Source organism: Coffea arabica, chromosome 5e (assembly GCF_036785885.1).
Source record: "Coffea arabica cultivar ET-39 chromosome 5e, Coffea Arabica ET-39 HiFi, whole genome shotgun sequence".
Taxonomy (NCBI): domain Eukaryota; kingdom Viridiplantae; phylum Streptophyta; class Magnoliopsida; order Gentianales; family Rubiaceae; genus Coffea; species Coffea arabica.
Window position 1 is genome coordinate 39,063,689 of NC_092318.1, and position 27,868 is coordinate 39,091,556.

A 27,868-nucleotide genomic window follows, 5' to 3' on the forward strand; every position below is an offset into this window, starting at 1 on the left:
CTGACGCGTTCTTTTATTTCAACTATAACTTGAGTTTATGCATATTGGATTGAGATGATTCTTAAAGCATTGTAAAGTTATGACCTACTTCTACATTTCATATGAGATATTGAAATCTAGTTCACACGTTACGAGGTCAAAAAGCCAAAAATACAATCATATTTTTCTATTGTGAAAATATGGAAAAGGCTACTAATCAGTTAGGGGTATTTATATCATTTTTCAGTCCAAATAACATGATTCTTAATCCATTGGAAAGTTAACTCAATGAATTACAACTTTTATATTATACAAGAGTTAGTTCGTCTTCAATCATCCAAAATTTTGCAGTTCAAATTGGTGCAAAAATAGAGTAACTTTGAGGAATCATCAGAAAGTGTAAACCTGCAATATAATGGAAATGTGGGTGAGGTCCGTGAATCTGCCCAGCTTTTCCTTTTTGCGGCTATGCAACTTATAGATAACTTGCAGGTTGTTCACATAGCTTTTTGGACCACTTTTTTTTTTTTTATCAAATTTTGGCTGCAGCTGCTCAAGAAACATTGAAGATTTCAATCAATAACTTTTGATGATTCTAAGAAGCAAATTATATCAACTCAAACACGATTGCTTAGGGCTTGATTCCTCTATAAATAGAGGCCTTGAAAACACATTCCTGTAAGTTTAGAGTCTAGAAATTATCATAAAAATGTTGTCTTCACTAGAACTTCTTAGTTCATTAGTTAGTATAGTTTAGTGTAGAGTTATTTTGTCTTGGTTCATGCTAAGCAAAGATGAATATTGAGGATTAAAGATGGAGAAGTAGGAGCTCATGTAACAAGGGTAACTTCTCTCCTAACCCTTTATTTCTTGTATTGGATTTTAGTGTTTAGTAATAATACAAGTATGGATCTCTTTTGTTTGTTTTTATATCTTGTTAGTTTTTATACCTAGGGGTGTGGATGAAGTATCTATTCTTGCTATGTGATGTTTTCATGGCTAATTGAGTTATATCTTGTACAAGTGATTTAACAATTTTGATATTACAATCATAATTAATTGATCATTGATTATGATTATCTGAAAGTGTTGATTCATTAATGTAAATTAGGATTCAATACTAGTTCGAGTTCATGGAAGTGTTAAAGCTAGATAGTTAACTCGTTAATGTAAGATTGCAACTTTGTGGTTTTAACCATATAATTTCATAGAATTTAATGAATCTGTGTATAGCTTGTTTCATCATTACGTTAATAAGTGTGAAGTAGTTATAGGTATGGTTGATATTTTTGCGAAAGCGGATATCATGTATATTTGAAAATTATACCATAACAATTCAAAGTGGTAACACTCGTAATAAAGGAGTTCAAATCATATTGGTAATTAATAAAATTTCTCGTGGGATTGACACTCAAATATTCCCTATACTCATGCATGACATATGCACTTGTAGTAGTAGAAGTTTGAATCCAATTTAAATCTTCGTGCAATGAAAATTATCATTTTTATTAAAAAATTTTTAAGGAAGGCCTAGTCAAAAAGGGGTCTAGGTTTAGCTTTGGTGTATACATGTTAGCAACATTGAAGTTGTCCACATTTTGATATCGAACAATGAGATAAATTACTAATGACGATAGCACTTCTACACATGTAGCCAAAAATAATTGTCGCACATATTTGTTTGATCTTGCTACATGGTAATACTACTTATTATTTGACTTGCTATCAAATGTTACATTTTACAGATACCTATGTCTAAGCTCATTCATCGATTAGGACTTGTACCTTAAAAACAATTAAAAAAAAAAAAGAACTTACATTACTGTACAATTGTAACTATTTTTTTAATATAATTGTCGGATTCTTTGATATCTTGGTTGAATTATTCAACACCAAGACTTGACCCATAATTGTGTAAACTTTTGACTTAAAAATTCAGACTTTTACAAGTGATTACATACACATCATACTTGACTATTATCCTATGCCCTTAGGACATAGCATAGAAGAATTCGTTTTAGTTTAGACTATTCTAATAGTACAAACAAATTCTCAATTAAAAACACAAGGTCTTCTTTATTAACTTTTCGTGATTTTAATAACTTCTTCAATTTTATTTTTACTTTTTCAAATTGTAAACGCCTAAAACTTTGAAAAAATTGTCACACAAATTCTTTGGATTTTTCAACTTCTTATCAGAAGAAGACGCGTTGAGTTGGTTAATATTACTCTTTGGTCTTCAGGGTGACTAACTTGAATCATGCAAGTGCATGCGTAATTCATCACGTAAAACAATTCCAATCTTGTTAAATATAAAAATCATTAACAAATATGCCATAATATGACAAAACATAAAATGAAAACGAATAAATCTTTTGATCCTAAAATAAACACGATTATGACAAGATGCAATTAGGACAAGAGATAAAAAGATAAATTAATATGACATGGTACAACTGTAACATAATAAAACCATTTGGAATAATTACTGTAGCACTTTTTATGATGTGATGTATGTGAGATAAAAAGATAATTAAGGATGTAAAAAGGTGGATTGGGAATGTGTTTACGATGCAAGCGAAATATTATTTGAGATATTTGGGCATAGGCCTTGTTTGGATTGTCCGTTTCCGTCGAAAAATTACGTCGTTTTCCGTGATCACATTTCCCTATTACCTTTTTTCCTCATATACATCAAATCGCTACAGTAATTTTTTCATGAAAAATCACGGAAAATGCAATCCAAACACAACTTTATATTCCAAAATTGTAAATTAAACTGTTAATTTACCTAGCCTCTCTGGTGGAAATATCCAGTACTATATCCTAAGTCTCTGGTCTCGCTTGTTTCCTATCCATATTCTTGCTCCTAAGAGCTTGTAACATGAAATCAAATTCTATTTTATTTACCATTGAGTTAAAGTTTTTATTTTCTTTGTTATATGTAACCTTCCCAGAAATTTGTTTGTAGGGCTGCAATATGAATGAACAAATTTCTTTGTTATTATAATTGCTTGGAAATTGCTAATTCTATTCAAAGAATTGAATACCTGACCAATAGATAGCGACTCTCAGAGGATTGGCAGCCTAAGATTGAATCAAGCTGACGCGGCTCAAGTACGTTCATCAATGAAAATTCTTTTTCTTTAACTTTTACTTTAATGACGTAAATTGGGCACCCTTGCCCTTTCCATGCTAGAGTTATAAAAACCCATCAAGCTAAATCTAGCTTTGTTACAAGTTTGTTCGACCAATACTTGAACTCGAGTAGGTTCATATATATTTATTTGTGTGTGTGAAGTTGAAAAGTTTAGCCAAATTTAATCGATCTGCACATATACACATATGCATGCATAGACACATATTTATATATATATGGTTGTCAATATGTTATATTGTTTACTATATAACGTCCATAATAATTGATATTCAAAAGATATAATAAATAGTTTAAACTCGATGGAATTTGATTAAATTAGGTTTAATCAAGATTGAGTACGAACTCGAGCAAACTAAAACCATAAACAAACCGAGTTAAAAAATTCGATATGTTAAAGGTTGAATTCAATTCCACTAGTTTACACCTTTACCAGTGCCGTAAACGGTTTCCGCAATTATCAAAGCAACACGCATACAAACTTCATTGCTAACCCTTAGAATTAACTTGCTAACTCACAAAATATTACTACCATTTAGCATGTTTTTAGCAACTATTAGCCTGTTATACTCGACTTGAATTGGCTCTCAGTAGCCAAATTCATTCACGCATTCAAGCCCCCAATCCCTAATGCATATTTGTTCAACCACAACTTGAACACTAGTTTTGAAAAGTTCCAATCATTCAACAACAGATGGCAACTCTGTCAAAGGTAGCTAAACCATTAAACAATTCAGAAAACAACTCAGTCAACAATCCTTTCAAAGTCTCCCAAGAAACTTTTCATTCCTCCTCCCTCCTCCCTCCAACAGGACCACCATTTCCCCAATCTCCAACCCTCCAATCTCACATGCTTCCAATCCAAATCCAAATCCAAATCTCGATTTCACAATGTTATTCTTCATCAAACCCAGAATTATAACAGCCCTTTTACTCCTTCTCCTTCTCTCAATCTCACTGCAAATTTTTCAAGTCAATTCCCAGTGCAGCAAAGGCTGTGACTTAGCTTTAGCCAGCTTCGACGTCTGGAGAGGTTCAAACGTAACCATAATCGCCCAACTTTTCAGCGTCCCAGTTTCCACTCTCCTCAGCTGGAACCCGGTTACCCTCCCAGACACGAATACAGTCATAGCAGGGACAAGAATAAACATCCCATTTCCTTGTGACTGCATCAGTGGGAATTTCCTAGCTCATGTCTTCAATTACAGTGTTTCAACGGGCGATACTTATGATTTAGTTGCGTCCCGCAATTACGCGAATTTAACGAGTACCACGTGGTTGCGGAGGTTTAATAGTTATCCGGCAAATAATATCCCAGACACTGGATTTCTGAATGTTACTGTGAATTGTTCTTGCGGGAATAAGGCGATTTTCGAGGGCTATGGGTTGTTCATAACTTGGCCTATAGCGGTTGGGGATACTTTGCAGTCTGTAGCTTCTGCTAATAATTTGAGTGCTAATTTGATCAGCAGATATAATCCAACTGCTAATTTTACGTCCGGGAGTGGTCTGTTGTTCATCCCTGGAAAAGGTAAGTTTTTACTATTAGATACTTTTGAATTGATTAATCTTATATGCACCGTGATGTGCAGGAAATTTTTTTTTTTTACTTAGTTTCACAAGTGTATATGTGTTCAACATCTGGAGCCACTAGTGTAAATTAAACTGACTTGTTCAGAAGATTTACTCTTTCAGATATGTGGTTTGCTAGTAGAAGGGAGTTTTTGGATCGGGCCACTTAATAATTAGATATGTTTGTATTGAATTTGATAATTAGAGGTTTCTCTTTGTTTAGGGCTAGCCTCATGAATATTAATGCAAGAATCTTGAGTTGTTTGTGTCAATTGTAACCAAAGTATGTAAATTTGGCGTCATTTTTCAGCAATGTTTGATTTTGAAATTCATGGAACAGTTAGTAGGAAGAAGTATTGGGACGAATTCATTAGATGATTACAGATTTCTCTGAACCTAGGAACATTGTTGCAAGGGACTTGAATTTGCTGTGTTGATTGTTGCCAAACTGGATAATATGGTGTCCTTTTAGTATTTCTTTTCTTTTTTTGTAGGGGGAGGAAGGCATAGAGGAACTTAGTAATAATTTCGTTTTTAGCCAGAAAATGTTGCAAGATTTAGATCGGCTAAAAGAACAATTGGCTGTTTGCAGTTTGATTGACGGTTCCTGATAGGATAGTTTCTGAAGGAACTGCTGATTGATGGTTTTGTTTTCTTTAGTTACTTGTCTTATCTTTGTTGTTCTTGCTTTTGCTTTTTTATTTTATTTTTTCTCTTCTATTTTTTGAATTTTCAATCAAGATTTATATAGAAGTGATTCTGGGACTTGAAAACAGTTTTAGAGATGCATCAATCAAAAATTAGGAAAAGGGGTTCAAGGAACTTTGATAGATTTAATTTGTAACCCACCCATAAATGGTGCGCTTGCAGGGTGTAGGAGAGAATACCATTAATGAATTTCATCAATACTTCTGAAACTAGTGAGATTCTATCTTTTTTACCTTATCATGTAACCAATGGAAAATGTAATGTGAATTTATGAAATGCAAATGGTGGCACTTAATTTACTCTATTAGTGAAGTGTACAAAAATGATAAAGCATTCTTCCTGCTTCGTGCTGATGTTGTATATCCTCAACCTATCACGTGTTGATAATCTTTGTATGACGTAAAAGAAGTTATGGTCTCCATGTCACCTGTTGGATTCGAATCAAAATGGTGCATCATAGTTGAATTACTGCATTGCATTACTTAGAATAAAATCATAAGCTTTAATCTAAACCTTTTGAGCTCAAGTTTGGTTGTAATTAAGGATTTTTACCACTAACAAGTTCGAATCAAGTCTATGGGTTAAATTTGTTTGTTCATTTAATTTTGTGTGATCAAGTGACTGCAGAGTTATCCCAAAATGAGTGCATTTTGAATCAGGAAGAGATTTATACCATATTAATTGACCCTCTAAAGTATGTTGGGCATGGAGCAATGTTGTGAAAGAATAGTGAAGCTGAAATCTTTGTAGAGAGTTAGTGCTGAGGCGTGGTCTGTAGGGATGCAGAAAATGCTAGGACCTTTTGAGGCAATTACAGGTCCTTGATTAAATCAAATATACTTTTTGATGGTCATTGGCATATGATTAATGCTGGATCCACAGTTGATGATGAACCATGAATCCTTGTGGGTAGATATTGACATTTTAGTTGTACAATTTTGATTACTAGGGAAAAGAATCTTGACATGCTTACTTTAATGGACCATTTGTGATTATCTGGTGTAGAAGTTAGCTTGATCTTTATATCTCCATTTGTTTAATGATGTATGCGGTGATACATGCCAAGTTAGAAGGTATTTCTTAAACTTGATATGTGGTACTCTAGGACACATGGATTTGTATGTTGGAACACCATGTCACTGTGCTGAGATGAGAGACGTAGTACTATGCTGATTGTAGATGAATGGCTGAACATATATGTGTTTTAAGTTTGTATACGGAAAGAAATTGCAGTTTTGTTTATGAGCCATTCAGTACGAAGTTGGATTCGCTTCCAAAGGTTTTTGTTATGTAGGAGTTGTAACTATGATGCATATTATCTGAGTTTATGATGAATTTTACATTATGATGTATATCCTCTGAGTTTTACTGAGTTTTAAGCTGACTTAACAACTCTCAACTCTAACATATGTTTTGTGTGCTGCACATTTTTATTCTTTTGCAGATCTAAATGGAAGCTACCGGCCCCTGAAATCCAGGTAGCATTTGAGATGTTTTTTGTGATTTTCAAACTGAATATCTATGTATATCTGAAATTTAACATCAATCATTATTTTGTTCCCCTGTTTTGCAGCAAAGGTATTTTGGCCTTCTGATATTGGTTCAGTTTCGACTTTTTTCTCTCTGGCTGCTAGACATTGTCAACTGAAGTCCCTGTTCTAGCTAAGCTTATTGTTTGCTTCCCTATAATCAGGATTTTCTGGTGGAGCTATAGCTGGCATTGCTGTGGGAGTAGTTGTGGTACTGTTCATTGCTACCTGCTTATATATTGTACGTTACAGAAAGAAGAAGGCACAGAAGATCTCCTTACTCTCAAATTATCAGTTCCAGTTAGCTGCTCCAGGTATATCTCTCTCCCAGTTTATGCTTTTTCTCTGTTTCCTTAGGATAATCACGTTTAAATTTCTTCCTTATTCATCACCAAGGTGAGGCGTCTTTGAGTGCTCAAAGAAAGCAGATGATAACATCTCAACAAAATTTCGTTCCTTCCCTCATCCAAGAATCTGTTTCATCGGCTGACAACTGTACAGACTAGAGGCCAAATATTCTTGAGGACCTAGGGGATTACATAGGTTACCTAACTTCTAAGAGAGCTAAAATCTAAAACGAGACCTAAAGTTAATGGGTAGGCCTTTTTTCATTTGAAGGGTTACATTTGACTCCAAGAACATCCTTGATTTCTGACACTATAGCTGGTCAAGAAGATGTCTGTTCTGGTACTGCTGTGACATACTTCAACATCATCTGAAATTACAAAGCTGTTAGTCAAATGCTGAAATTCTAATGCAACTAATACCGATACTAGTACATTAAATGGCATAAATGCATCATTAGAAACAGCTAGCAAGCCCAGAAATCTATCAATTTTTGGGAGAGCTAAGATGCCTTACATCTTGAAGTTATATTGAAGTAGTTACAAGGTTTTGTGGTCACTTCTGTAGCTCTAAGATACATATGGTGGTTGTCTAAGGGTACAATTTATTGCTGTGCAACTGTAACATATAGAAATCGTTTAGGTTGAATGTTGATCAATGGCCGAGCTGCGACCTTTACCTCTGGACATATTGTATAAGATTGACCTTCAGATCTCAACATTTTTATTGTTAGATTATGCTAAGGAAGGAAAAGAAAATAAAGAAGCAATATGATATCTCACCAATTTCAAATCTTTATAATGAGTTTCACTAGGATGTAAAGTATAATAAAAAGTAAAAAAAAAAGGAGAGAGAGAGAGAGAGATAAGAAAATTAATGGCATTATTGTCCTGTGAACTAGCTTCTTTTTCTGGCTTCTGTACCTTAATCTTAGGCTTCCACTTTCAGTTTACAGAAAGAGATGGAACCCAAGGATTCAATCTGACCCTAAGGATAATTTATTATGTTCACCCTTTGACGATTGAAAAAAGAGATAGATACTTTACCTTGTTAGTAAGGAAATTTACTACATCTAATCAATTTATGCAAAAGGTCGTCTTGTATTCCACAAGGTAATTTTAGATAGGATTAGTGTCATGTGTACATTTGTAATTGAGTAAAAGTACTAGTAAGAAACTGAGGCTTGTTATTAACAAATTCATCAATGACGTCTATTCCTCAACTTCTTCCTTGTGGCTGTTTTCATCTAAAAATTGACTTAGTGGTTTCAATTTTAGTGTGGGCAATTTTCAAATCTTATAAACTTGACGGGATGCAGTGTGGCTTTGAACTGTAAAAATCTACCCTATTCAAAATGGCTGAAAAACGTGCCTACTCCTGGTTTTGGTCGTACCAAATTTACTTTCTAGAGATTTTATGTCATAATTCTTAGAAAGCACTTCAAATGACCATAAGCTCATAATTTGAACTCCCTTACAGATTGCAAAATAGTAGTGTCAGTCATCAGTACCAGATCTTCAATCTTTCTCTTCCAAGAAGATAAGATTACTCATTTAATTTGCATCAATTGCAATGATTTGAACCACTAGTTATTTGGTCCAATTATTAGTTATGTCTGGCATTTGCATATTGCTTGTTTGATGGTGCCAGTCATGGTTTCCAGCTTCTCTGCCAGTGATGCAAATGCTGCCTGTTTTGACTTTATGTTCAATTTATTGTGGCAAGATAATGCGCTAGACATAAGTAACCAAACCAACTCTTCTAAGGTATTCTCGCTACATTCTGTTTTCATATTGAATAGAGAGAAACATGAAGGTATCTCTTCATAAATCGAAATTGACATCATGATAGTGGGTTTTTACGGTGACTGAATAATGATTTCTTTAGGGTACTATATGCACGTTTTAGTTGTTCCTGTACTTGACAGTATTATCTCTGTCCTAATAGAACAAGTTCACTTATCCTCGTCTTTTGTTTATTTGGCTTAGCCCCTGGAGTTGCTGAAGTTAAAACTTCAGACTCCACTGGTGTTGCTGAAGGAACTTCTCCAGGTCTTACTGGCATAACCGTTGACAAATCTGTTGAGTTCTCATATGAAGAGCTTGCAAACGCTACGGACGACTTCAGTTTAGCTAATAAGATTGGTGAAGGTGGCTTTGGCGCTGTTTACTATGCTGAGCTTAGAGGCGAGGTTTGTTGTTTATTTGGATATACCATCCTATGGAATGATGAAGATGTGGACGCTACTTTATTTTTTCCACCATTTCTTGTCCATTCCTCGTTAAGTTTCTTAATTAAAACCAATACATCTATTGCAATTGCATATAGGATGCTTCATCAACAGATAAATTTTGAGGCAAAAAACTTACACCCATTAAACCATTTACATTTAAAGGTGTGTGACCACTCTATTTTTCTCTTATAATGTACTTTCTGTAAGTTAATTGCTGGTTATGTGGTATATTTTGAGGTATGGTTGTGGGAGTTGGGGCCTTGGACAGAGCATGGGAAATGGGAAATGGGAAAGTGATGGATGGAAGGTGGGACCTGGTGGCTGGGTGAGAAATAATGCATAAACTATATAACCAAATGTTAAACTTACGGAATGCTTCATTTCTTGCATGTTAGGAATAAAAGTATTTCCAAATTTTATTGCTTTAGATTTCAGAGTGGTAAGAGTTGAGTTCTGTAATATTCTGCTTGAGGACAAATTATGATTGTTAATGATGGATGTGGACAAGGACCCAATAATTCTTTCATTATCCTTAACTTGCTAGGTTATGCTATATAGGAGCTTCTGAGCAGGAGGATGGCTGGAATAGGATATTAATCTAGAGTTGCAATGCTATATCATAAGGATATGGTTTTCCAGTTACTTATTTGTATTTTGTCATTTCTTTGATGGATTGGTTATTCCGCTATTCAAGATCTTCTAGAATTATGTCTCATATTTGTTTTATTAGCTTTTATTTAATATTCTTCATGAAAATTTAACCAATCAATATCATTTTGATGTCCACTAGTCCAAGTTTCGGATGTCAATTACATGTATTATATTTTTCCTTACCAAATTTTTGTGCAGAAAGCTGCAATCAAGAAAATGGACATGCAAGCAACAAGAGAATTTCTTGCTGAACTGAAGGTTTTAACACATGTCCATCATCTGAACCTGGTAATACGATTTTTGGCATACTTTGGCATATTCTTCTCTAGATTTTGACTTTCATATTATTATATGCTGAAATAATTCCATTTTCACCCCCGCTAACCTTATATATCACTCTTATTTGCATTTGAATCAGTTATACTGCTATACTATCCTTGTTTTTCAACAATTATTTGTGAAAATCACAGCATCTAACCAATTGTTGTTCAATGTGAACACTGGTGCTTGTGAATCTAGCATTGGCTATTGGTGATTTGACTTTTATTCTCGTAACCTGCAAAGTTACTGCAGTTGAATTTTAGACATATATGTAGACTAAGTCATGCACATTTGAAGTTAGAGTTGTATATATCTTCCTGAGAAGTAGACGAAGTTATGTGGGATATAACCACAAGAAACAAATAGTGACATTCCATTGAGGGGAATTAGCAGAAAGTGAGTCTGTAAGATTGGTCTAAATTTAGACTTTATCAATCTTCAGAAGAATATATATATATATATATATATGAATATTTGGAAATTAAAATGTCTTTAGAATAGTTGCAGATTACTATTGAGTTGCAAGAAATGAATTACCATGAAAGGGAAACAGAAGTTCTACAAATCTTGCTTCTCCACTACCACTGGTTTTCTGTCATCTATGATGATTATTCTTTCTCATGTTTTATGGGCCATTCGGCCCGACTGTGATGTATTATGCATCTCTCTCCCTGTCTTTCTAACGTTAGACATACATTTTGCCAGCCATTTATTTAATTGTGGTTATGTAGGTTTTTGTGCATTAAATTATCCTGTCCAATCAATTAATATGATTGTAAGAGAAGGGATCAATCCTAGAATAGGTCAGATCCACAAGTGATCAACCAATATAACCTATGGTATTGGATCTGCCAATGTTTGACTTGATACTTTTTACCAAATAAAGCATATACTGACCAGCTTAAAACTTGTTCTGCCAAACTAACACATTCTCCAGCCGACTTGCTTAATTAACCTTGCCTTTATTATGTAAAAAAGTAGGTGAGAATCTTAGCGTTCCTAGTGGTGGCCTTTACATTTCTGGATTACATAGGCCTGTTTAATTCCCATATTTGTCTTCTTCCTTTGCATATTAGATGTAAATCAAGTGACTAGAGGAGAATTTTCAGTACGTGAATCGGTCTTATAGAGCTGAACAACTATGTAACAGTGAAGCACATGTTACTTACCAAATCCTTAGACTTAATTCTGGCTTTTCATCTAGTTGGATCAGCCTTAATCCTGTTCATTCAGAACTCAAATCACTGCTGAAACTTGTTTCAGTTGGTTTGATCTTTAAAATATTTTGTCAGTTATTTTGCTGCTGGCACCTGTCAGCATATTCTAGTGGGATCGTAGTCAAATATGTGCAAGTTTTTAAAAACTGTCTTTTCATGGTTAGATACTAATATAATTGGTGCTTTTGGCATGTCAATTTGTTCATGCAATACAGGTGCGCTTGATAGGATATTGTGTTGAGGGTTCCCTTTTCCTTGTATATGAATACATTGAAAATGGCAACTTGAGCCAGCATCTTCGTGGATCAGGTATGCCTACACTTTGAGTTTCAGTTCTCAGTCATGTTTTGTAGGCTCCAGCTGGTGGAAAAGTCATTACTGAATGGCGCCATCCCAGATCTTGCATAATGATTGTTATAGAAAAGTTCCGTGAAAATGTGAACTAGGTAGCATGGATGGGTCTTTGTTTCTCCAGTTTTTCATGCTCCTTTAATCTTCTTTAGATTATTATGACCAGGATTTAGATTCATGTCATAATCAGATTGACATGCATCTTGGTGATGTGATGATTTTATATATCTGCCTTTACTTTATAGGGAGGGAGCCACTGTCATGGTCAGCCAGGGTGCAAATTGCCCTGGATTCAGCAAGAGGTCTTGAGTACATTCATGAGCATACTGTGCCTGTCTACATCCATCGTGACATTAAATCAGCGAACATTTTGATAGACAAAAATTTCCATGCCAAGGTAATACAACAAGCCCTTTGTTTTATGATTGATTATCAACAGCCTCTTCAGACCTAATTGGTCGTGTACATCGCTGATTTTGCAGGTTGCAGATTTTGGTTTAACAAAACTGACTGAGGTTGGAAGTTCATCTTTGCCCACACGTCTAGTGGGTACATTTGGCTACATGCCACCAGAGTAAGTTTTATTAGCTATTTTTATACTGTTGGCATGTATGTCTGACCATGTATAAAGTACAACACTTCAGTGTAGTGCCTATTTGATCTGTTGCTTGGGTGCATTTCACCTATTATTAACCAGTTCTGGTTAAAGTTATGCACGTATCCTCTGTATTTTAAGTCTGTCCTTGATGTGTCCAAATGCTGTGTGTTGCCTTCTGAGAAGGAAAACAATACTTGAGAACCCTGCGCTTCTCCTTTTACTTGCATCTGAAGGAATATTCAGAGTCAAAAGGATACCCAAATTTTGGGAAGGCATTAATGACAAATCTAATCGAGCTACTAAATCACAAGAAGTCTAAAATCTCGAGTGGCCTTACACTTCTTGTCAGGTTACTTTCAGAATATGAGTCTCCTTCTTAGGTCTTTTGCTTTTTATATTTACTCAGAAAGGTAGTGGTTGATGGTGCAACTTAGGGTCACCACAAAAATATTCAGTTAGGAATTGGTACCCTTTATCTATTTTATCTTAGTACTGCGCTGATGCTCATCAAATTCATGCCCTATTTGAACTGGTCAAGCATCAAATGTGGGATTCATTGTGTGCAGGTATGCGCAGTATGGTGATGTTTCTCCCAAAGTTGATGTGTATGCTTTTGGTGTAGTACTTTATGAGTTAATTTCGGCCAAGGAAGCCATAGTTAAGGGAGGTCCTGTTGCTGAATCTAAGGGCCTTGTAGCTTTGGTAAGTTTCTTCCCTTTGAGATAAACGGTAGAAAGGAGCAATTTGGTAATGTTTTATAGTGGGATGATTTGCAATAAAGGTGGGCATCTTTCGATGAAAATGAGTGGAAAAAAATAGTTTGATCACTGTCAAGTTTTCGTCTTAGCAGTGAGTCAATCACAGACTTCTAACTGCTAACATGTTGGCTAGTTTTATAATTTGTTAAGAAAATAATTGACTTTTGAGTTTCTCACTACAGTTTGAAGAAGTTCTTAGTCAGCCAGATCCCAATGATGATCTCCGCAAAGTGGTTGACCCTAGACTTGGAGATTCTTATCCCCTTGACTCAGCCCGCAAGGTAAATTATATCTAGCATAACAACTTTGCAATTTCAGTCTTCCATTTTCTTTCTTAAAAAGCTCTTTTGTATACTTGCACCAGATGGCACAGCTTGCAAAAGCTTGCACGCACGAAAATCCTCAGCTTCGGCCGAGCATGAGATCTATCGTGGTTGCGCTAATGACACTTTCCTCCTCCACTGAGGACTGGGATGTTGGGTCCTTCTATGGAAACCAAGGGATTGTAAATCTTATGTCGGGAAGATAGAGCAGAGGTAGTCAATCACAATGTGGCTTCTGCATAATTCATTTTTTGGTTTGTGAATGAGAAAGTGAATGGAGCTGTTTTAGACACTAGCTTTGCGTAAAGATCTGTACATGTTTGCAACATATGTATGTATGTATAATGTACGAGTAATTATCAAAATCGACATCAATTCAAAGGACTGAACCACATTTGCAGTTACTCCCTTTCACAAACTAACACATTTTTTGCTGGAAGATTTCTCTTTTGCATCTCTATGATGCCCAAAACCCCAGGTTCATAGTTCAAACTAATAAGAAACTTGTCCAAATCTATAGACTGAGTCCTTCAAACTGTTAGAGATTCCAACGTAGATGTAGTCACTTGCAAGGATTCCACATCAAATGCAAAGTTAGAGATTGGGAGAGTATGGTCTGAAGCAACATGTTAGCATAGCAGATTGACTGCTAAGGCAGTTATAAAAATTTGATCATGTCATTTCCATTTCACCTCCTAATGGTTCCGCTGTAAATAGAATTAATTTCTAATAATCATGTGTCAAATATAGACATAGAGGGGTTAAACATTTTTTAGACTATATCTTACATAACATGGAGGTCAATCGAGCTTAAGCATCAGTCTTACGCCTAAGCTACAAAATAATTGATGACCTGGACCATCATCACTAGTGATGTTAAACCATATAGTTTATCACACCAAAGATTTGTAATTCTAATTTATGTAATTGCAGTTCTTTTAGGGACCTAAAAATTGCCACTTTATGCCTAAGATACAAGTTCCCTACGCTATCATGCAGTTTATCTCTTGATAAATGTAATTTTTTTGCACAAAAGTCAGGAAAAAATGTAAAAATAAATCCTTAATAGTTAGCAATCCATCATACGGGGTACCAGTGTGTAATGCTATTTTTTTTTTTCCCACTTACTAGTACTGAGTTTTTGTTGTTTCCTAATAGGTTGAGTTGCTATGCTTTCTCCCAAATAGGCATAGAAAAGAGCCGAGCTCAATTGAGCTTGCTCGATCAAAGTTCAAACTCGCGATTGCATTGATGTAATTGAGTCGAGTTCAAGCAGTGCGATTCGGTTGAGGAGCTCAAGCTAGATCCTTATATGTGAAGCTGGAAATCATGTCCTTCAATATATTAGTTTAAAATTCTTAATATTTATTAGTGTGAATCTTCTATCATATCCCTCTCTTAAAATCATATAACATAATAATTTACTAAGATTCAGCTTTGCATATAACATAATAATATTAGAAAATAATAATCTATAGATTTTTGCTACTTAATACATTTTTTTGTACATATTTAGTTGAAGAATCCATGATTTTAACAATAAAGACAATAGTCTAGGAGTTTCGAAAGGAAGAGCAGCCCAAGGTGTTTAAAAGCTGGTAAACTGACAAATAGATGTTATGCATTGTAATTTCAAGTGTAAATTATCTAAGGAGCCCTAAAATTATTTCAATTGCCAACTTTTGGCTCTTTATCTATTTCAAATCTCAAATTGCTTCTCAATAATAAAAAGTGTCAAATTTGATTTTACAATTCATTTTCACTATTAAATCTATCAAATTTCGGCCCTATACCTATCAACTTTAATGGTGGAGATGGACTAAAGGATCAAAATTTGACGCTTTTATTATTGAGAGATCAGTTTGAGACTTAAAATAGATAAGAGGCCAAAATAGATAGTTAGAATAGTTTAGGGACTCATTAGTTAATCTACTCCAACTTCTACAAATCCTTCAACATGAAATCTCACCCCATCCATCATTTGGCTGATCTGACCCGCACCTTGCGGGTCAGCTATTTTCTGACCTTTACCCGCCCCGCATATCAGCGGGTACCTGATTATAAAGTACTCGCTGAGATAGGGTTGGATCAACCGGTACCTGTTTCACTCCATTTATCATTTAATTTTTTAAAATGATTTATACTAATTTAATTTTATATTTTACTTTTTTTTTTGACAAACGTCAAAATTATATTTTACATATTCATCTAAAATTTAATAAAGTTTTTTCTCAAAAAAAGCCTCCCACCAAGAAACAAGCATGCGAAGAGAATACAAGATAAAGGAAAAAAATTAAAAGAATTCAAAATCAATAAAAGTTGAAATAAGTAGCACAACTTTTTAAATATATGTTCCACATTAATTAAACTCTTTTCTATAAAACATAAGATCGTGACCTCTACAAATGAATCTTGTAAATAAACTATAATCTCTCATATTTGTAATGCAATTTGTTCAATAAAATTACTTATTTAGCTCTAAATTATTATTGTATAGTATGTTTATAAAAATTAAAAAAATAAAAATTATATGTATGTGGGGCAGGTCCAGTACCCGAGGATTTTTAATTATTTGACCCTACCCCGCCCACATCTTAGCGGATACTTGACTTTCTTTTGACCCGATCAAATAATACAAATAAAGTATTCTAATTTTTTGATTGAATCAGATCGAATATTCTGAGGACCTGGAAAATTTTGTTGTATTTTATTTCTTTGAATGCATTTTCTTTACTTTAAATTATTGCCTTAATTTCCTCGATATTTTTATAAGTGAGTCAAGTTTTTAAAATCATTTTCTTTGTATAAGTTAGTACATATTAAGTTTGAAGTGCATTATGGAAGTGGAACCCGCTAATGCGGTAAGTGCGATAAATTTTTGAGGAATAGGAGGAGTTTTGTGCAAATGGATATTATTTTATAAGGTGTTAAGAGATAATTAAAGGTTGGCTAGATGTTTTAGTGATTGGAAGACTATAGGATGAGGATTAACCCTTGGATGCCATTTGTCCTTGAAGCATTGAACCTTGACTTTGATTTGGACTTTTCTTAACCTTTACTAAACCAAATTTTGACCAAAATTCTTTCATTTCCTTCTAGCTTTGGCCGGCCATATGGAGAGAGAAAGAGAGGAAATAAGCTTCAACTTCAACTTCCATTTCAAGCTTGAATCCTTGAGTTTTCACCATAAACTTGCAATCTACTCCATAAAAGTTGACCTTTAGAAAGGATCAAAGGCTTTGGTGGAGAGATTTTGGAGAGAGAAGCACTTCGTTTCCATTTTCCTTGGGGTTTCAAGATATTTATGACAAGAAACTTCTTTTGCTTTTAATTTTTGAATACTAGTGGCTTTAGAGTTGGATTTTGGTAGTTTATATGGAAATTTTCATGATTTAAGTTGTTGGCAAATATCAGCTTTTGGTGAAAATTTTCAGCCTTGATATGATGGTTTAAGTTTGGTCATGGTCTATTACCCTTGCCATGTGATTTTCCAGCTTTTATATGCTTCTTTGGCTTTATAATAGAATTTTCCAGCTTGTTATTATGAATTTCAGCCTAGGGTTCCCATTTTCCAACTTTATTATGGTAGTTCTTGAGCTAGATAAATTGCTATATTTGGATGATTTTGTGGTCTTAAACAAATATGTTGATAGCTTGTGACTTGTGGTTGTGATTGAGGTTAAACTGAGATGAAATTTAGTGTTGAGTTTGAATGGAAAAGTAAAGAAAACAAGAGAAGGTGCTGCTGAAAATTTTTCGCAGGGAACCTTGAGCAGTCTGGGGAAATCTATTATATCTTGGTGTAGAAAACTCAGAATTTAGTTTCATTTATTGCATTTGAAACTAGATTCAGAGTACTTTCAACCGTGAAAATTTCATAATTTTTCTTAATTTCTATGAATATTTATGATTTTTCAAAGTTAACTGAATTTCCATACCTGTTCTGTCTTTCTACTAGATGAAGCAGCAACTTTAGGTTGGAATTTGACTGACTTGTTGACAGAATCTTTTAAAGGTGTCTTTTGAAAAATTGTAATCCTTTGAATCTATTTTCCGACGGTATAAAGTTTATAAATTTTGGACTTAAGAAGCTTGAGATATGATTTTTCAAATAGTATCGCGTAAAATTGGAAAAATTTTGTTTTCCTAGAACTGTTCTTACTTTCATTTCCAACTTTAAGATTGGAGTTAGTAAACTATTTTGAGTTTGATTTATGAGTGGAATTGAGGTTTAAATGAAAGATGAAAGGAAATGAATTTTTGGAAACCTTAAGTTCTTCATGTTTTTTGGCTTTGTATTGCTAGTATTTTAATATAGTATATGACCACAGGACTCGAGAGAGTTCAAGAGGACGAACCAGGGTTAAAGTAAAGGGTTGCAATTAATTGGTGAGCGTTCCAACTGCATGTTACCTGTTCATTGTTGCTAGAAATTGCTAAGTATTTGAATTATCGTCTTATAGGCAAGTGTGTACTTTATCGCGCTTGACTTAGCTCGACTAAACTTTTAATATTCTGTTAAAACATGTATTGGTCGTTTTGCTATAACTGGAATGTAGCCAGAATCTAGCCACTTTCTGGCTAGATTTCAGGCCAGATTCGAGGCAGTGAGAATAAAAAATTTTTATGTTTTCCCTGACAATCCGACCTTTAATCCGGCCAATATTTGACCGGATTTGCTACCAAAATTTCTGACTTTCTGCAGTTGTTCCTCCAGTTTTCTGGTTTGATCAGGTTTTCGCATCCACCCGATTTTCAACTGTTTAGACTTGAAATACTTAAAATGATTGAAATATGATATACTGAACTTATTTGTGACTTGAGCCTGTTTAGGCGAGTGTGCTCTTATGTACACTCAATTGACCTGACATGACGAAACAATTGATATCTCATTTATGCATGAACAAGTAACTTGATTTGTATATGACCTGTACATTGACTTGAAATACTTGGAATGCTTGAGAATGTGAATTGCTGGACATTACTTGTGACATGATTATGGCGAGGCGAGTGTTTCCTTATTCGCCCTCGACCTCCATGAACTTGAATTAATTGATACTGCATGCAGACTTGCATGTTTATATGTATGTTTGTAGACCGGCTGTATTCTTCTTATAGCGGTTGAACTGTAGACCGGCTGCATTTCTCTTGTGGTGGTTGAGTTGTACACCGGCTACATCTTTCTTGTAGCGGTCGAATTGTAGACCAGTTACATCTTTCTTATAGTGGTTGAATTGGGTTTTGGACCTTATCCGAGACATCGGGTAAGGGGAATCTAGGGTTACTCATGCGTATGCGTGAATGTAAGTCGGTAACGGCTGAATTGAACCCTCGTTGGACTTCTTGCTTTAGACCAGCCTCAGAGCGGCCGGCTAAGTTGGAAAATCTTGGATAAAGGACAAAGTTCCTAACCTGTTTACTCTTGACTGGAATTCATCACTTGAACACTGATATTACTAAATAGGCTAGTGACAATTAACGTCTCCAATCATTTACTGCGTGAGCATTGGATAACAGCCAACGACTCCACTCTTGAATATCTGAATACTTGGGGCTATAAGCCAGATCCTGAATTACTGAATATTTAGGACTATAAGTCCAACCCAGGACTAGTTGGTCGAATCGAGTCGGCAAGGACTTGGTCGAGGAGATCGACGAACCTTGGATACTTCTTTGGTGTTCGGGCCCAGTAAGGGGTATGTTTGGTGGACGAAAATTGGTGTAAAGTGGAGATCTACGGATATTATACTTTCATGGTTGACGGAGAGTCAACGGATCTTGATCAAGTTGCAATGGAACTTGCTCCTGAGAGCAATCTATATCCTTTACCATGAATATGTTCTTTATTGTACATTTTTGCATGATCTATTTGGCTACTTGCTTAACTATATATTCGGTCATGATCTATTTGAGTTTTGACTTGTTTCTTGATATCCGGTGTATGGTCTTGCCTGTTATATTATCTGCCGATTTTCTTGGAACCTTACTGGGTTTAGCTCATTCCATGAAATTTGTTTTTCTTACAGGGATGAGAACACGAGAGGTTGAATTGAGGAAGGCCTCGATTTCTTTTAAATTTGTTAGTTGCTCGAGCGAGTACTTCATAGATGTCTAGCCAACTTGTCCGGTTTGATTTTTGCAAGTTTGACTCATTGGTTGTATTATAGATTGTGCGGACATTGGAGGTTCATGAGTATATCTATATTGAAGGTTGTAATTAATATCATTTTTTTTATTGAGGTTTATATTTGTAATTTTCATGATACGTGACTGAGTCCTGACGAGAGTTGAGCAGGCGGCTCGCCAAATCCTTGGGTACGCCCTAGAGAGAGGTGGGGTTGTCACAAATATAATGGATTTTTGGGTTAGCAGATAAATTTACCTACCCCTAAATCTCGTAGTTTGACACTTAGAAGTGTTGACTATTTAGCATATCCCGTATTAGGCTTTGGCGCTTTGCCTCAAAGACATCAATTAATGTGGGACAATTTGAATTTAGAAATTTTCTGAGCAATATGACTACTAAAGAAAGGAAATAAAAATTTATTTTCTCATCTCAGAAATAAGAAAATCAACTAAAGTCTTAATGAGAGTGCTTGAGTTAGGATCATTTCTATTGGATTTCTCTCCATTGGTTTGTTTATTTATTCACATCTAAATTTATTTTATGTTATTATGTCATTAATTTTCTTTTAATCTCCAAATCAACATATGAAAAAAATGATTTTTTTAAGGATATTTTGATATTCAATTTATATGAAACATTCAGACAGTAAAACTTCAAAAAGTGGTATGAATACAATTTTTCCCAACCTTTATTTTTTGATACACATTGAATGCCTTCAATTACAATGCTAGAAATTTATATAGGATTACTACAAAGAAAGCTGCAATTTTGAAGAACAAGATGGACTTGGTCGAGCACATTCAACTCAAAAACATTATTCATCAACAACATTCATTGAAAAAGGTAAATTTATTGCCTCATAAATCTTTAATTTAGAAAATTCCTTAAAAAAATAGCCAGACATCATAAAAACAATAACAAATTACTGCTGTTCTGCAACATGCTTTCTACACTTTCAACACAATTGTTAATGATATAAAGAACAAAGCCGAACCATACTACAATACTTGCAAAGGATACAACACCAAAATTATCAACTTCGAAAAAGATATAGAATGCCCCAAATGCAATTATCCAACAAAAAATTTTACACCAAGATAAGTCATTCAATTGAATTCATGACATAAGAGCTAGATTTAAAAGACAAACCCGAAAAGCACAATTAACAACTTAATATAATTTCCAAAATAGGTACAATATAAGGATGGAAGTCGTTGATGGACAAGTTGTAGAAACAATTGCTCTGGGGTGAAAATTTACATTATTTTTTCAGTGGTGCAGATCTCTTTTCTATGTATGTTGGCGAAGGCGAAGCTTTGTTGCGTAGTACATTTTGGAGGGCTCGTCTTGCAGCTCCTAGTATAATTTTTTTCGACGAGGCTGATGTTGTTGCTGCAAGACGGTAAATATTGTTTTTGTTTACTGCTTTTTCTTTTTGCAACAAACTTTTTTGTATCAGGGACACAGATCGAAACTCAATTCTTTAGCATTTTATCATACTTCAACCAGGTGTAAGCTGTTACCATATGTTGTGGTTTTCTTGAGTTTGAACTAGTGCTTGTTGAAGTTGCATGCCTGAACAGTGTATTCAAACTTGCATGTATGGCAACTGATGCTTCTGATGCCTGCACAGTTCGATCATTGGTCTCTTAAATGGTTTTTTGCACCTGCTGACAAATAACACTTCTCTTGCTTTATGGTTCCTGAAAGAAATCTGTCAAATCTCTTTAACACCTTTTTTTATTGTGTTCGAACATATGGTTTTAAGTCAAGAAGGCCAGTAAGTAGTTATTTGAAGCTTGAAGATACTGTGTGCTGATATAAATTAACCCTTTCTCTATGAAGACATAAAAGCATCATTTGGAAGTTCTTCAAGTTCTTTCAGAGTTGGTTTCAAATGCAAATGATTTGCTGACCTGGTCCACTGTTGAGAAATTTTTTTCCAATTTTCATTGCGTAATAGTTAGAAGTGTTTGCTTGTATGCTTTTGGATTTAGTCTGCTTAAGTTTCCTCTTGGAATCCTTTTCTTGTTTGGCATTCTACCTCATATTGTTTAGCTTGTGTAATGACTCAAAATGGGCAACTATATAAATTTAATGGTTTAATGTCACTTTCCATCCAATGATATTGTGGATTGTCAGTCAGTCAATTGTATGCTAGGCATTTAGGTGATAGATATAGGTCACGTGTATGACATATAGTATATGGTATGCTACTATATGTAGTTTCACTTGGACATTTAGACAGATGGAGAAGGTTTTTTTTAATATTCTTATTGTTGTAGTTAGCTCTTCCTTTCTGAGACTATAGTTCCTTTTCCTTTACGGGAGATATCATTAGAGTTGGGGTGAGACACCACTAAAGTTGGAGTCATACACATGCATTCACACTTTTAACTTTTCGAGTCCATTTTGATTTCTGGTACCATTTTTCCTTTAATTACCGAGGAGGAAGTTCAAGTGGCAGCACTACAGTGGGTGAGAGACTTTTATCTGCTCTACTAACAGAAATGGATGGTTTAGAGCAGGCAAAAGTGAGCATGACAATTATTAATTACTCTTCGGCTTTAGAGTTGAGGTGTTAATATTTTTTGGCCTGACTGCTAATTTCTTTTCTCAGGGCATTCTTGTTTTGGCTGCTACAAACCGTCCTCATGCAATTGATGCTGCACTTATGCGACCTAGACGCTTTGATCTAGTAAGGTTTCTTAATAGAAATGAGCTATTACTGTGTTTTTATTATCCAAAAGGTAGAAAAACATGCACATTTTCTGAAGCATTATATTTTCCTTTGGCTTTTGCATATTCTCTATGTTGTTCTTTGTGCCTCTCCTTATCCTTCAGAGAAGAGTAAGATAGCTTTACTTATAGCTGCTGACGAGTCTGTTATCATATCATGAGTTAGGGGTAGAAATTGTCTTTTTTTTAATTGTGTTACTGAGATAGAATAGGGGGAACCAGGCTTGCTTTGAAAGATGTGTGTCCAAGTGGAAAGTTGCTGTTTTCATGCACCACAGATCTGTCTTGATTTGTAAATTTTCATAATTACTTCATGGAGTACTATGAATTGTCTAATGTTACATAATGCAGGGACTCAAGTAACTTCTTGAAAGGAGTAAATGCTGATGAGTGGCTAATTCGGATAATTTTTGTAGGTGCTTTATGTCCCACCACCTGATCTAGAAGCTCGGTATGAAATTCTTCGAGTTCATACGCATTGTATGAAAGTGGATCCTGATGTTGATTTGAGACAGATAACAGCAGATACGGAGCTCTTCACTGGGGCTGAACTGGAGGTGCTCTGCAAAGAGGCTGGAATTGTAGCTTTGAGAGAAGATATATCGGCCACTCTTGTCTGTAGTAGGCATTTCCAAACAGTCAGGAATTCCCTAAAACCAGCTTACAAGAGAGGATATCAATTTGTATTCCTCATTCATGAAAAATCCCTTATCGAGGTCTTCTGCTCCATCTAAACCACCCAGGTCCAACCATAGAGTCTAGGAGACCAAGAAACTTTTCATTTCGACGACAGCCATTACGCTTGGTGTCATTGGTTTTATGTTGTGTGGTGGTATGAAATATTTTTTGACGTCTCCGGACAGAGTACCATTGGTTTTAGCCAGCACATGATGGATGAGTCACATTTCACTATAATTGCATCAAGATTTTTTTTTTTTGGTGAAAACGGCGTAATATATAAAAGCAATCAAAAGTTTCCCTAGCTATTATAGAAACGTTCTAATGCTACGGGGATAACAGATGCCCCTGGTGTCCTCATCAAAAGCAAAAAGGAGTTCTCGAGGACATGATTCAAAAATCACAAAGGTTTGATCCAGCTTGTTGCCCAATTTCGCTAAGACATCTGCACATCTGTTGGCCTCACGGTAGACATGCCTGAGTTTAACATGCTGGAGCTGCAAAAGCAGGCATTTGCAGTCCATGATAATTGGATGAAAATGATGATCAGGATTCACAGTAGAATTTAGGAGAGAAGTTAAATCAGCACAATCAACTTCAACTTCTAAGCAGGGGATTTTTAGCGCAATAGCAAGTTGAAGTCCATCTCTAATTCCCTATAGTTCAGCTAGGATGTTAGACGCGATGCCTAACTTTCTACTGTAACCCTTAATCCAACAGCCGGAAGAGTCACGAAAGATCCCCCCTGCACCTGCTATCCCAGGATTATTGAGGGCAGAGCCGTCAGAGTTGAGTTTAACCCAGCCACAAGGTGGAGGAATCCATCTTACCAGCACTTGGGATTTCTTGTGGGGAATGGATTGAGATTGTGGGCCTAGAGTCATGAATTCGACAGCCAGGTCTATACACCACTTCAAAGGATTTGAGACTAATTTGTGAGGTTCAAAGATTTTTTTGTTGCAAGTGTTCCAGATAACCCAAAGAGCAAAGGTGCATAAGACACCCCAAGAAATAGAGAGAAAAGGGGATGGAAAAGGGTCGGTGCAGATTTTTTTGAGCCAGCTTATGAAAGGGAGATGGTTTATATTGTGGAGCCATGGTGGTTTAAGAGCTGTCCAGAAGTGCACTGTTGAAATACACTTCCTAAGGGTATGATCTGTGTCTTCACAGTGTAAGGAGCAAAGCTGACAGGTGTTGTCCGGGAGAATATTCCTTTGATGGAGGAGATATCTGGTGGCTAGTCTATCATGGTTCACTAACTAGATGAAGAACCTGATTCTGTTTGGGACTTGGAGAGACCAAATCCAGTTAAAGGAGATAGTAGGGGGAAGTGAAGCATATACTTTGGCATTGGAGGCTAGGTCATAGGCTAATTTTAGTTGGAAGCTGCCGTCAATGGAGGGATTCCATTTGAGGCAGTCTTCTGAGACCACATGATGGGATCTAGGTGTGGAAAGTATTAAACTAGAGATTTCATGTGGAAGGCAAAAGGACAAGAGTTCTAAATTTCATCCTCTATTGGAGTCAAAGAGGTCAGCCACTCTAAGATCCTCTTCATAACTGTGTAGGGGTCCTTGAATGAGGGATCTAAGGCTAGAAGTTGTGAACCAGTTACTAGTCCAGACTTTTAGAGATAGTCCATTACCAACATTCCATCCCAGCCCCCGTTCAATGATGTCTTTTCCTACTTTATAGTTTCTGAGGTTGATAGAACCTTTAGAGGAAGTCAAGAGAAGCCTATTTTGGGTCAGGGATTGGGCTCTGTCAAGGTAGAGATCCAAAAGAATGTTAACCCAGGGTTTGGAAAAGCTTTTTAATAAATGCCACCCTATTTTAGAAAGGCCAGCTTTGTTAAGGAGCAAAGTTTGCTTGAGACCCAATTCCCCTTGGGATTTGTTGAGGGTGACAGTGTCCCAATTTAGCAGGTGGATTTTCCTCTTGTCAGAGGTAGATCCCCACAGAAAATTAATTTTGCTCTCTATCAATGGCTTGGCAAATCTTTTTTGGGATAGAAGCCGCCTGAAAGAAATAAGTTGGAATGGAGGAAATGCACTGTTGTAGAATGGCTTTCCTTCCTGCAAAAGATAGAAGGCTAGATTTCCATCCTTGCAATTTTTTTTGCATTTTTTCAAGTAAGAACTGAAAGGACTTGGTGGGTGATTTGCTAAGAGTGATGGGAAACCCCAGGTATTTGCCTAAGTCATTTGTGGAGCTAATACCAAGAGTATTGGAAATGGTGGTTTTGGTACGAGGGTCAGTGTTGGGAGAAAACAGGACTTTAGACTTAAAGAGGTTGGTTTGGATACCAGAAATGGAGAAAAACTGGTCTAGCACACTCTTGACAGCATTGATGGATTGAACGTCTGTGCTAGAGAAAAGAATTATGTCATCTGCGAAGAGGTAGTGAGATAAGGAGTGGCTAGTTCTACCAAACTTCAGGGGTTTCCACCGTTTATCTTCGACTTCCTGATTGATGGAGAGGGAAAGATATTCCATGCAGAGAATAAAGATATAGGGGGAGAGAGGGTCTCCTTGACGAATGCCCCTAGAAGGTACAAAGTAAGGGGAAGGAGTGCCATTGTGAAGAATGGCAAGTCTGGTTGAAGAAATGCAATGCATAATGAGGGATATGATGGTTGTGGGGAATTCAAAGAAACGAAGGACTTGCTTAATAAAATCCCATTCAAGGTGATCATAGGCTTTGTGAAGGTCTAGTTTAATAGCACAGACCTCCCACTTACCTTTCTTCCTATTGATTCTGTGAATAGCTTCTTGGACAAGAATCACGTTGTCTGTCCCACTTCTTGAAGGAATGAAGCTTGATTGAAAGGGGGAAATGATAGAAGCAAGCACGGGTCTAAGCTTGTTGACTAGGACCTTAGCTAGAATCTTATAGCTAGAGTTGCAAAGTCCTATGGGTCGAAACTGGTTTAAGGTATTCGGCTGATCTGTTTTGGGGATAAGGTAAATAAGCGTGTCATTCACTCCTAGGGGAAGTGGATTTAGAGCATAAGCATCAAGGATGTACTTGGTGATGGAAGGGGCAAGGGTAGTCCAGCATTTTTGGAAGAAAAAATGGTGGAAACCATCTGGTCCAGGGCTCTTGAAAGGTTTCAAATCAAAAACAGCTTGCTTGATTTCTAATTCAATTGGAACATTACTGATGGAGGATTTGAGTTCGTGAGATAGTACGGGGCCTGGGAAAGGGAACGGCTCTGGATGCAAAGGTGAGTGTGATTTTGAGGAAGTAAAAATATTTGTAAAAAAGGAGAAGATATGGTTTTGAATATCCTGAGGATTTGTGAGCCAAGTATTGTCACTGGTTTTGAGAGAAAGAATCTTGTTTCTTCTTCTTCTGATGAGCGTAGAGGTTTGGAGAAATTTAACATTGAGGTCATTTGCCAGAGAATGATCTATCCTCGCTTTCATGAGCCAAAGAAGTTTTTCTTGGTTAAGGATCTCCATGTACTGATTGGAGAGATCTTTCTCTAGGCTAACAAGGAAGGTTGAGGAGTGAGATTGAAGAGATCTCTGAATCCCTAGGAGGCGAGCTAAGAGGTTCTTCTTTTTCCAGAAAATGTTGTCAAAATGTTTTTTACTCCAGTTCTTTAAAACAGAAGAGAGGGCTGAGAGATCGCCTGAAATGGGAGTAAAAGGACCTAACCAGGATTCTCTAACCACGTTGGAAAAATCAGGATGGGCCATACAGAATTTTTCGAGTCTAAAAGAGTAAAAAGGGCGAGGTGATGAATCAGGGTTCAAATTAATTAAGACAGGACAATGGTCAGAGTGTACCCTGGTTAGGTGAGAGACTAACGATTTAGGGAAGAGAGTTTTCCAATCCGGATTACAAAAGGCCCTATCTAGCCTTTCATAAATAAAACCCAGATTCTGTTTAAAACAGCGCCAAGTATATTTTGGGCCAGTAAAACCCAAGTCCAACATGTTACAAGAGTCAAGAACAGATTTAAACACAGAGGCTCTAGTTCTACTAACCGGATGAAGAGAGTAGTTCATTAAAATCCCCTAGCCAGAGCCAGGGACAGTTATGTTGCATGGCAAAATTGCAAAGTTCATTCTAGAGAACAGTTCTTTCATGAATACGCGGACTAGCATAGATTCCACTTAAAATCCAAGGAGGAGAGTTTGGATTTACCTGGATAGAGACATGGATCACTTGAGAGAGATTGGAGATGGGGTTCAAAACGATCTCAGCTTTGTTCCAGAGTATCTACATGCCACCACGAAAGTCGATTGCATCTATTACAGTGAAGTTGTCAAAAGGCAGGTTGCTACAAATTTCTCTCGCTCTTTCACCGTGGAGTTTCGTTTCCACCAAAATTGCTATGCCCGGATGGTGCTTTTGCACCAACTGGAGAAAATGGTTTCTGAACCCTGGGTGGCCCGCTCCTCTAACATTCCATAGGAGGATCTTTATGGAATCTAGGAAGAGGTTCTGCATCATGGGCTCTGGAGGACTCAGAGCTCTGGTACGGTGGCTGGAGTTGCCATCGTGTACATTGTCTGGAAAGCTTAGCTCCCGGCTGAACCTTGGTCTTAGTACCAGCGAATGATCTCGAGC

The 27,868-nt window shown here is 36.1% G+C and overlaps 2 protein-coding genes across 2 annotated transcripts; both read left to right on the top strand.

Moving 5' to 3' along the window:
- Positions 1-3,886: 3,886 nt before the first annotated feature.
- On the top strand, positions 3,887-14,123 carry LOC113688112 (chitin elicitor receptor kinase 1). The gene is given in 11 exon segments (XM_072048649.1): positions 3,887-4,667; positions 6,861-6,894; positions 7,084-7,259; positions 9,279-9,481; positions 10,373-10,462; positions 11,928-12,021; positions 12,309-12,460; positions 12,546-12,637; positions 13,228-13,363; positions 13,602-13,700; positions 13,784-14,123. Coding segments are annotated over 11 exon segments (1,881 nt in total). The 5' UTR covers positions 3,887-4,027; the 3' UTR covers positions 13,949-14,123.
- A 7,905-nt stretch (positions 14,124-22,028) lies between these two features.
- Positions 22,029-23,342, top strand: LOC140006999 (cell division control protein 48 homolog B-like). Its single transcript, XM_072049672.1, has 3 exons — positions 22,029-22,403; positions 22,490-22,567; positions 23,025-23,342. The coding sequence occupies exons 1-3, from the start codon at positions 22,380-22,382 to the stop codon at positions 23,340-23,342; spliced, it is 420 nt and encodes a 139-aa protein (XP_071905773.1). The 5' UTR covers positions 22,029-22,379.
- Positions 23,343-27,868: the final 4,526 nt, after the last annotated feature.